Here is a 12,152-nt window from a genome sequence, read left to right on the forward strand (position 1 = left end):
ATGCATTTTAAATGTAGTCGTTTTTTGCCTGGCCACATAACATCCCGTGGTTCTGCCTCTTCTGCTTCAGTGTTTGCAGTGGGTGGTGTTCAGTACTGAAGAGTTTGGCATTGGCGATATGTTGTCTCTCTGCAACATTGTACTGTGAGCCCAGGCCAAGGTGGTGACGTACCCCTCCAGAGGTTGTTTCCGTCACAGCCTGGGCTCACATGAAGTGGTTTAAATGATGCTGTCTGTCCTTCAGCCTGGAGGAGGACTGGTGGCTGATAGCAGATTGGACGTTCAGTTGTTAGCCTTGCAGGTAACTGAAGTGAGAGCTGCATGGCTTTATTCTAAAACTTCTGGACATTTTGTGCAATTAAAACAAGGTATTCTGCTTTACTATACTATATGATAAACCATGGATATGAACTTGTGTGAAAAGTGTAACCAACGTTTTGGGTAGATTGGGTGGGGGAGGGGGGATTATAACTCCTATCAGATTTTTATTGCCCGTGTCCCCTATTAGCCCTGTATACGGGTATCATCGAGAATAAAAGTGAAAGAAAGTCCCGGGTGGGGGTGGGTGTCACCAGAATAGGAATAGAGGAGAAATCCTCTAATAGGGACATTCATTTGGGTGATCCTGGTGACAGCACTTTGGAGGGATTTCCTCTCTCTTCCTGTTTTGGCTATGGGAAAATGTTTGCTTTCAGTTCTACTTTAAATACGTACAGAGCATTAAAAGGAAGAAGTTCCTATGGAAGCAAAGTAAATACTTTGATCCAAACACCTAGGCCATAAGAAGAATTTGATTGGTTGCTCTGGGCACTCTGACAGTGGGAACTCTGGGCTTTTTTGACACATTTATATTTAAAGTAGAACTAAATGCAAAGCTTTTTTCATATTGGATACAGTACGGGAGAGTTTACCCCTGTCAGTTTTTTTTTTTGTGCCCTCTGTGTCCCTTTGGAGAGATTTCTCTTCATTTCCTGGTCCAAAGCCAAAACAGGAAGTGAGAGGAAATCCCTTCAGAGTGAGGGAATCCCTGGGTGTCCCCATTGGAATATTTGCCATCTACTCCTGTTCTGATGACCACCCAAAATTTCAAATTTTCTTCCACTCTATGCTATAATGCTAACCAGGACAGATAGAGAGGGTGAACCTCCCTAACAGGGGCACAGACAGCGATAAAGAGCCAACAGGGATTCTAATCCCTCTATACTCTATCCCAGTGGTCTCCAAACTGTTGCCCGGGGGCCCTTTGCTTGCCTGTATCTGGCCTTGGGGCACTATTTCTTCCACTGACATCTACTATGGGGCATAATCCTGCCACCGATGCCAACAGTGGGGCACTAGTCCTCCCACTGACATCAACGACAGAGTACTATTCTTCTCAATGACACCCACAAAGGAGCACTATTCCTTCCACTGACAACCACGATGGGGCACTACTCCTCCCACTGACACCCATGATGGGGCATTATTCCTCCCACTGACACCAATGATGAGGCACTAGTCCTCCCACTGACACCAACGACAGAGTACTATTCTTCCCAATGACACCCACAAAGGAGCACTATTCCTTCCACTGACAACCACGATGGGGTACTACTCCTCCCACTGACACCCATGATGGGGCATTATTCCTCCCACTGACACCCATGATGGGGCATTATTCCTCCCACTGACACCAATGATGTGAGACTATTCCTCCCATGGACAACAACGATGCGGCACCATTCCTCTCGTGGACTCCAATGATGGGGCATTGTTACTGATGCTGCGATATTTTCTACTCCCACTGGCTACAGTCTGGCCCCTCTAAAGTCTGATTGGTGGAAAACTGGCCCTTTGTTTAGAAAGTTTTGTGACCCCTGCTGTTTCCAAAAAAAAAAACAGTTTTGCCTTTATTATTATTAACTGCAGTGTTGTGCACATGATGTATTTTGGAAATACAGACAAATGTTTTAGCAATTATTTGTTTATCCTCCAGGTCTGGAGAAGAAGAGCAGCACCAAGCAGAACCGTGATGAGGTCATTAGGAAAGGACTGATAGAGATTGTAGATATAGGTAAGATGCCACCAGCAAAGCTTCAGCCAATTGACTACAACATAAACCATTTGCAGATCTATAAAATACCCTTTGGTTGAGTGCCCCCAAGGAGCCTATAGTCCGACATCTTTATTATATGTACACTGTATAAGCAAACGCCTAAACATTTAGATAGAAGAGAATGTTTTTGCATTATGGAAGCCACAGGAGAGCATACTACTTTCATACACTTAGTGTCCCCAGGGGGAGTTAATCGTAGGACCCCTGCACTACCATTCTCAATCGCTAATCAATCAAAAATATAATCATTGTTATTGCATTTTGACAGGCTCTACATTTTAATCTTAAAGCTGAACTCCAGCTAAAAACAGATGAAATATAAATATGGGAGCTGCTTTACCTGCCAAAGGATTTGTAAATGTGTCTATTGTATATTTGTCTGTTTGTTGGTCACCCCACTTTTGTTTACTGCTGTTAAGTGATACAGTATGGTCACCCCCTGCTCCCAGTCTGTGACTGCACAAGGAAGGATATGAAACAGCTATTGTGGTGTTATCTCCATCCTCTGTAACTGTGTTTTTTATAACACATGTTCATGCAGAAGAGCCTGGTTGTCTCAGAGTACTGCCTCACTTTCTCCCAGGCCATTTGTACAGATGAGCCAGGGTGTATTTACCACAAGGCAAACAAGGCATTTGCCTAGGGTGGCATTTTTCAGGGGGGGCAACACCCCCCCAGGAAGAAGAGACAGGGCTGCTTGATGGTGTATGCAGAGCCCGACTCTCATTCCCCGGGATGTCAGGAGCTGTGAAGTTGAGTGTCTTTCTCTCTGTTGCTGGAGGGGGGGTGTGTGTGGGTATTTGCCTAGGGTGGCATTTCTCAGGGGGACCAGCACTGCCCCTCGGAAAAAGGGACGGAAGTAGGGACACATGCAGCATGGGAACCTGGTGGGTTCCGAGAGAGGCTGCGGGTTTCATGACGGTGTATGCACAGCCAAACTCTCATTCCTGGGGATGTCCAGAGCTATTAAGGTGAGTGTCTGTCTCTCGCCATGGGGTATGGTGGCTGATGTATGGGGGGGGCAGTGGTAGTGAAAGGCTCTCTTGGGTGGGAGGCAGGGGTGTTTTTGGTCAATGTCAGGCTCTCTCTGTGGGGGGAGATGATTTTTTTGTTGCCTAAGTCAGCACAAAACCTAAATACACCAATGAAGTTGAGGGTGATATGAAGACAGATTCAGGTGCTTATATTGGAAATACATGTGATTTTTCAATGCAAAACTCTATTACAATGTGTTTTTTATGTTTGCCAGGAAATTTGCGTTGAGAGGAGTTTGGAGGCTGCCACTGCTGCTGACTTGCCTTCTGTAAATACTAGTTTCCTGGGTGTCACGCTGACCCAGTGGTTCTAATACTGAGTCACTGTTCCAAAGTAAAAAAGCAAATCAAGAGCTGTGACCTCACTCTGATTTTTTACACTGCATGTTTGTTCTAGGTCAGTGATTCAAAATCATTGAAGCTTGAAACGACTAGGCACCGAGTTTTCCTGGAAGTAGTTTGGTAATGGCAGACCTGGTATTCTACTTTGTACAGCTTTCTTTTAAAGTGGCTGTAAAGGTAAAAAGTTGTTTTTATCTTAATGCATTCTCTGCATTAAGGTAAATAAACCTTTTAAGAGCAGCCCCCCCTCCCCGCAGCCCCCCCTTAAGCCCGGTTTCACATACATGCGGTGCGGTATATCGCATGTGATTCGCACAGGAACTGCACCACATTCCTGTGCAAATCACATGCGATTTGTAAGCGGTGCGATTTGAGCCATACATTTTGTATGGCTCTAATCGCACCGCACCAAAAAGATTTTTTTTAAATTGCCAAAGCTTTAATATCACTTAAAAGATTCAAAAATAATGTGTATAAATGTTAATTTAATATTTAAAATAAATTGCATTGCTGTAAAAGACACTTTTCAAATAGAACTGATGTGTGCGTCTCACATCAATTCTAAAATCCAGGGAGTCAACCCTTCAGTACATGAAAGAAAATCCATGCAAGAAGTCTCAAAGTGTGTGATGGACACCAATTGCCAACACTTGGGGTGCTCACTCACCAAGCTGTAGGACTGCACATGTACAAAGCTCAGTATACGTCTGCTTCCATCGGGGAAAAGCCAGGGGTGTATTTACCACAAAGCAAACAAGGCATTTGCCTAGGGTGGCATTTTTCAGGGGGAGCAACACCCCCCCAGGAAGAAGAGACAGGGCTGCTTGATGGTGTATGCAGAGCCCGACTCTCATTCCCGGGGATGTCTGGAGCTGTGAAGTTGAGTGTCTTTCTCTCTGTTGCTGGAGGGGGTGTGTGTGTGTGTTAATGGAAGGTTCTCTTGGGTGGGTGGGGGCAGGGGTGTTGTTGGTGGTCACTGTCCTGCTCTCTCCAGGGAAGGGGGGGGGGGGATGGTAGTCGCTCTCCTTATCCACAGAGTAGAAAAAAAGACTCCAAATAGCAGAAGATTGACTGTAAAATGTACTCAACAGCAGACTAGATAAAACAAACAGGCTGGAAGTTACAGTCGGCATTGTCGGTAGGATTTCTGACAGCGTTGAACGTCAGTCCGTTTAGCTCTTCCCAACACATTTAGTCAAATGGGACATCCTCAGGGGCTCTAGGCAGACTCATACATCTCACTTAAATATTAATGAAAATTGCAGCCATAGCCATTTCTACAATACATTCGGTTTGCAATACATCCACAGATCCACAGCCCTTATCTGTGTAAACGTGTAAAGATGTGTAAAATAAACCGAATGCAAAATATTACGTTGCATTCTTCAAATAATAGCAGGATTGGCAATCATAGTCACCACTGCAATACATTGGCAGGTCTGCAATATATTGGCAGATGATTTTTAAATGTACACATCATAGCCCACTGCAGGGGCGGACTGACAACTCATGGGGCCCCCGGGCAATAGGGGATCATGGGGCCCCTGTGTCCTCGCCCACACTCAAACCACACCCAAAAAAGCCTATGAAAGGTACCAGGGGCATCTCATGGGGCCCCCTACTGACCCCAGGCCATCAGGCAGTGCCCGAGTTCCCAAATGGTCAGTCCGCCCCTGGTCCGCTGTAAGTTGTAGCCTGCTTGTGTAGTTTGCTCAATAAATTTTACCAATGATATTATTTTATTTGGAGCTTTTTTTCTATTTTTCTCTGTGGATTGGAAGAACATCTACCATCCTAAGGTATTAGGAAAGGTGGGTGACCTAAGGGCTCATTCACACTAGTGGTTGAGTGTCAGTAAAACCCTGCTGTTGAGCCATGTTTTTACTGCCCCCCAACCGCTCCCCCTTTAGCTGAAAGGCAGCAGCTGGTGGTGTACGCATGCCCCAGCTGTGATGCTGCTGCAGGAATTATACCCCCTATCAGTTTCAGCAGGCATAGTGCCTACTGAGCACGACCTTTTCACCCATTCAAGTGCGTTGCATGCATATGCGCATGCTAGTGCAGGGCTCAAGGGCTTAAAGCAGACAATGAGGAGGCAATACAGTGCCTGTCAAATGCTCTCTGAAGAGCAATCTAGCAAGTTTGAACAAGCCCCAAGAGTGCAGGTGCAGATTCTCCCTAATGGGAATAAATGTGTACTGACCTCTGTACATGTTTGGTGAGTGTGCAGCCTGTATGTTTGGTGGCAGTTGCACAGATTTCCTCTTGTACTGAATAGATTCATAACTTCACCTTTCATTACATGTTACATGTTGTACCTATATCCAGGGTGTATCATGTTAATAAATGAGCAGCCCTCGCACCCTCCTGAGCCCCCGTTGTGAGAACGGGCCGGGGATCTTCTCCCCACACCCGCTATCACAATAAAAAAAAAAGCTGCTGTGCGGGGCTCCGCCTGTCTGCCGTCATCATTCATTCACAGAGTTCTGTGAATAGAAGAGCTACAACTACCATCAGCCATTGCGGCTGAGAGCTTGTAGTTCTCAGTGAACTACCAGGGCGCTGGTGAGCGCTCTAGTAGTCCATTTATTCTTCCCGTCATTCAGTAACTGCCTGCCCATACAAGGTATAGCCAGACAGCTACATTGACCATCTGCAGGAGCCTGATATTGCACCCACAGTCTGTTGATTGTGGGTGCAATGCTTTACAAGCCCCTAATAAAAAAATATTATAAATGCACATTTTTTTTAACTATAAGCAGCCCTTACACCCTCCTGAGCCCCCAATGTGAGAATGGTCTGGGGATTTTCTCCCCACACCCGCTATCACAATAAAAAAAAAAAAAAAGTTGCTGTGCGGGGCTCCGCCTGTCTGGCTAGAGCATTCATTCACGGAGTTCTGTGAATAGAAGAACTACAACTACCATCATCCATTGCGGCTGACAGCTTGTAGTTCTCAGTGAAGTACCAGGGCGCTGGTGAGCGCTCTAGTAGTCCATTTATTCTTCCCGTCATTCAGTAACAGCCTGCCCATACAAGGTATGGCCAGACAGCTACATTGACCGTCTGCAGGAGCCTGAGATTGCACCCACAATCTACTGATTGTAGGTGCAATGCTTTACAAGCCCCTAACCAAAAAATATTATAAATGCAAATTTTTTTTACCTACAAAAGGATGTGCATTTATTACTTTTTTTTAAAAAAAAGATGAACTTATCCTTGAAGGGCTGACCCCCAGGATACCAGGATTGGACACACACTCTGGTATCTAAAAGGTCTGTTTACATAGCTACAATTTATATTAGATTCTGAACAAAGTCTTTATAAATCATTCTTTAGCGGCAGGTTGAGTTGTTTATTTTATATAAATAACTAATGTAATGTAACATACTAAAACACGGATTTTATTGTGACTGTAGGAAATGTTCCATGTCACTGTTTTTTCCAGGGAGGGATCTTAATACCCAGAGGCTGTTCCTGGCAGCTGGGGAGAGATGGAAGCAATGGATTTATATTATAGCTATAGTTGGAGAAACCCTTTAATGTTCTTTCTCCATAATGTGTTGAACATGAAGGTCTTTCTGTAACTCCGCGCTCCTCTCAGTAAGCATGTAAACACAATGCCGACTGTGTTCAATTAAGAGGAATCCTGCAAAGCTTACTGGGCTGTGCAGTCACGCTGCTCCAATTATTTGCTGCTGTTCTCTTGCTGAATCACAAGGATATTACGTGGGAGCTTTTAACATGCAGTTTTGTATTCCCGCCCACATGTAGCTCACTGATATGCCAGTTTAGCTACCCTGTCATTTCATGGCTCCGTTCTTGGCTACAGAGTACATTCCAGCTTCCAAGATATTTTTGATTACACAAAGGCTGATCCTTCCCCCCTTAAAGGGAACTTTGTAAAGTGCATGTAAAGACAATTTTTTTTTAATTTGATAGTGTAGGGAAAGGTCAGAGCGTTTGCCAAGTTTTTAGTATTGTCTGTATCCCTGATGGGGAAATTTGCTCCCTCACCTCGTCCTGGTTATCTGTCATCAAGACAGAGAATAAGGGGAACTCAAAATTTTACACTAAAGGAAGAGGTCATGAAAAATCCTCTATTGAGGACATCTGTTTTTCTGACAACTTCATTTATTTAGGAGTGATTTCTTTTTATTTCCTGGATGGGAGGTGAAGCAAAATCTCTCCAGCAGGACACAGGCAACAGAAAAGATCCTAATTCTTCCATACTCCATATTTAAAACAAACCAAAACATTGTCTTGGCTTTACACACAGTTTGAAGCAGGGGCGGACTGACAACTCATGGGGCCCCCGGGCAATAGGGGATCATGGGGCCCCTGTGTCCTTGCCCAAACTCAAAAAAGCCTATGAAAAAGGTACCAGGGGCATCTCATGAGGCCCCCTACTGACCCCGGGCGCTCAGGCAGTGCCAGAGTTTCCAAATGGTCAGTCCGCCCCTGCTTTGAAGTAAAAGTGGACCCGTAATAAGCGAAGCATGGAAATGACCATGGCTAAACTCTTTCTGAAAGTGTTAACTGCTTGGCTAACTCTGGCTACCATACTTTCAGGCACTGACCTGAAACAAGTATGCAGATCCGGAAAAACATGGGGGTTGTTTATTAAAACATGCATGGTGCAAAATCTGGTGCGCAGAAACCAATCCACTTCGAGGTTTTATTGTCAAAGCTTAATTGAACAAGGTAAAGTTAGAATCTCCCTCATAATGAATCTGAATTTCCAATCTCCTGCCAATATTAAAGTTGGTGGATCAATATGTACAAATATCGGTAAACAAGTTGCATTGAAGCAGACCAAGTGTTAGCCACTTTGGCCGGACGGGAGCAGTTCTGGAGCGGGTTGCTGTTTATAAACGGTGCCCGCCATTTTAGCCTGTGCGCGATCCCTGGGAGCGTGTGGCACCACGATCCGGTGCCCGCTGTGTCCTCTGAACACCGATCGCTGTATGGGACCTCTGTGTGAGGTCCCGATCATGTGATCACTGATTGGCCAATCAGTGATCACATGAATAGTAGTAAGCAAGATATCACTTCTGACATCATTGCTTACTACGTGTGAAATCTGTGAATGATCACAGAGATCACATGGTACAAGGCTATTCACAACAGCCTTGTACCATGTGACAAGCATGACCAATCACAGCTCTCACAGTATTTCTCAATGGCTGAAAGAATGCAGCCAGAAAGAAAGAGAAGTTATTGCTTTTACAGCCTTTATGGGTGTAAAAGCAATCAGTGTAAAAAAAAAAAATCTTCATCACCCTCCACAAGTAGTACAGTATCACTATGGTGACACTGTACTGCTAGGGTGACAGTATGTTAAAAAAAACATAAATAATAATATAAAAAAAATTTAAAAAAAGTTTGTAAAATTATAATTTTTGGTTATAAACTAATTTGGGTTATTTTTTTATTTACTAAAAAGATAACTGAATACATTTTGGCCATGATTTATGAAGAAAGATTATTTGCAAAATTTTATAAGAAAAACACTTTTTTTTCAAACTTTTTTGACTTTTTCATTTATATAGCAAAAAAAAGTTAACCAAAAAAAAAATAAGAAGTTGTAATCCTATACCTACCATTGATCCAGAGGAAGGAAAAAAAACCCCCCAGCAAAGCATGATCCAATTTGCTCCTGCAGGTATATTCCCTGGATCAACTTTACTTACAGTAGCTTTTACTTACAGTAGCTAGAAAAAAGCTGTTAGGAGCATTTTAGTAACGTTATTCTATTCATTTATACACTTTTTATGGATTTATTTTATGCTTTCCATGTGTTTTTATGTGATCTGTGGTCCTTATATGATTTATATTATCTATTCTATATGGCATCACTCAAATGATGTCTGCATTTATGTTTACATTCTTATTTATGATGACATGTAAAAACAGCTCATGTGACGCCAGTCTCCACCTCTGGTGCAACCAGGGACGGCCCACTTGTGTTTCTAGAATCTGCATTAGTTACATATATAAGAGAGGTACTGACTCACTGCTTGGTGCCTCTGAGGAAGAGGTTGAGACCTCGAAATGTGTTAGCCTGTTCAGGGGCGGACTGACAACTCATGGGGCCCCCTGGGCAATAGGGGATCATGGGGCCCCTGTGTCCTTGGCCAAACTCAAAAAAGCCTATGAAAGGGTACCAGGGGCATCTCATAGGGCCCCCTACTGACCCCGGGCCGTCGGGCAGTGCCCGAGTTTCCAAATGGTCAGTCCGCCCCTGAGCCTGTTGGAAATCCAGGGTTCCATTTTTTTGGACTTCTATGCAATTTGGATTGGACACCGCTGTCTAGCGTGATGTGCCTCTGACCTGTTTGCCTATTGTGAGTACGATACTTACTTTTTATCCTTCCAATAAAATTTGTTATGATAATGCACTAGGCCGGTGAGCCCTCTGTTTGTTTTTCTTTGTATCCAGAGCAATTGGTGTGTAGTCTCAAAATTTGAGTGTGTCATGAGGATGAGTACACAAGCCCACAATCCCGCCCATTCACTACAATTTGCATAGCATCATGGGAACTGTATTTTCTCATCCCTGTGCTGTGAGAATGCAGGATGTGACGTCTATGCCTACTTTACTCCTCCTCCTGGGACTGGCAGAATCTGATGGTTTCTTTAATTGGAGTTGTGACGTCACAGAGTTTTCTTTCAGTTTATCTTCTAAACGGTGAGGTTTATTTCTTACTTGGTCAAACTTTATAGGTTTTTCATAGGTGATACTACTGATTGGTACTTTAGTGTATCCCGGAGTTCTTCTTTAAAACAACTGAGGGGACAACCACAGAGGCATAGACTTTTACATGCTATTTCAATCACTCTCTGTTTTGCATTCAGTAGGAAAGCCTTCACACTGATGGCTTGCTCATGGTTATTTCTTGATGAATACTGCCCTCTTATGGATGATTAGTAATATTACAGTCTATTTGGTGAAAAGATACAGTAGCCATTTCTTATGCCGTGTGTGTTTTATTTGTGTATTTTATATATATATATACATGTGTTTGTGTGTTTGCAGATGCAATCAAAACATACAAACCTACACAATAAAAGCATTTCTGTGTATTTACATTTGTTTTCATTGGACCTGCTTAAGGCATGAAAATGCAGCAGATCCTAGATTTTAAAAACGCACTAAGCTAATGCATGGATGGGAACTAGTCCTAAAGGACTGAATTTCTACTTTTCATTTTAAAAAGGATGCATGTATGAACAGGCGTGGGCTAATCTATTCAGTTTACAGTGGAAGTGAGGAAGTTTAGTTCATAGAAGCCAAGTTTCATTCTCCTAGCGGAGGGTTACAGAATAAAATCTGCTACTAGATTGGCTGCAACGGGCAACAACAGAGACTCAAAAGAGATGCATCAGACCAAAGACAAGCTGGTACGATAATTGGATCCTGTCTAAATTGGCCCTAGTATGTATGTATGTGTATGTATGAATGTGAAATCGGGACCTTAGATTGTAAGCCCCTTTAGGGCAGGGACTGATGTGAATGCATAATATAGAAGGGATGCATACATTGATAGCACTATACAAGTACCTGTAATAAATGAATAAATACATTAGTACATTTGGAATTTACATTACATTATTAGGAGGCATAAGGAATCACAGGTATGAGGAAAGATGGACTTCACTCAATTTATATCATCTGAGAAGAGGTGAATAAGTGGGGATATTATTATTATTATTATTATACAGTATTTATAAAGCGCCAATAGTTTGCTCAGCGCTGTACATTACAAAGGGGGACAGAACATGTGACAGAACAATACCAATACAATGCAAAACATGAGGGGATTGAGGGCCCTGCTCTTTCGAGCTTACAATCTAGGAGGGAGGGGATGGTGGCACAGGAGGAGATAGCTGCAGGGGACGGAGTGGTAGGAAGAGTGGAGGAGGTCGGCAAGTTAGCAGGGGGTGGGGTAGGCTTCCCTGAAGAGATAGGTTTTCAGGGTGCGCCTAAAGGAGAGGAGAGTAGGTGATAATCTGATGGGTTGGGGCAGGGAGTTCCAGAGGATGGGTGACACCCTGGAGAAGTCCTGGAGGCGGGCATGGGAGGTTTTATGATCACCTTCTATAAAAATCTAATAGTCCATATAATAAAGTCAGTGGAAAGTTGTTCACTTTAAAGTCTAACTGACCCCTTGTCTACTTGTTACTGTAATGCAGTCAGGCTGCATATACAGTTATGAATACATTTGTGGTTTTGTTTTTTGTTTTATGTACAGTACTTGTTGGAGTGCTGTTTTCACACAAAACACTGTGGCCAAGTTCTCCAAAGGTCCATGCAGTCATCCTCTCTCCTGAGATGGGCTGTGGACTATGGTATTTGTAGTGTGCATAGAACAGTGCACATGACTGCAACAAATGTGAACTATTAGTTCAAAACAAATCGAAATGAGGGGAGAAAATGAGAGGTTTGGGAGCTCACAGGAGGACCTTACAAGGAGGCAGAAAGACACAGTAAGAAATTATTTATTGAAAACTAGATTATAGGACCATTAAATAGTAGTTGTGTATGGATTATTTTTGGAGAATAGGATATGGTTTATTGTCCCTTTAAGGTCACCACAAGACACAGATGCACTCTTTGGCACTGGAGGAAGATACGGGAGTTAGACAAAAAAATGGAAGCACTACATGATTTGCAGGTC

At 43.3% G+C, this 12,152-nt stretch overlaps 1 protein-coding gene across 5 annotated transcripts in view; it reads left to right on the top strand.

Moving 5' to 3' along the window:
- Nucleotides 1-12,152, top strand: part of PHACTR3 (phosphatase and actin regulator 3) — a 190,255-nt gene that overhangs the window by 32,122 nt on the left and 145,981 nt on the right. For all 5 annotated transcript variants that reach the window (XM_089658658.1, XM_089658654.1, XM_089658657.1 and 2 more), the window contains exon 3: nucleotides 1,976-2,053. In XM_089658658.1, the coding sequence (XP_089514784.1) occupies nucleotides 1,976-2,053 (78 nt within the window). The remainder of the gene's footprint in view (nucleotides 1-1,975; nucleotides 2,054-12,152) is intronic.

This window comes from Staurois parvus, unplaced genomic scaffold (genome assembly GCF_062004578.1).
Source record: "Staurois parvus isolate SC_StPar_1 unplaced genomic scaffold, SC_StPar_1.0 ptg001087l, whole genome shotgun sequence".
Taxonomy (NCBI): domain Eukaryota; kingdom Metazoa; phylum Chordata; class Amphibia; order Anura; family Ranidae; genus Staurois; species Staurois parvus.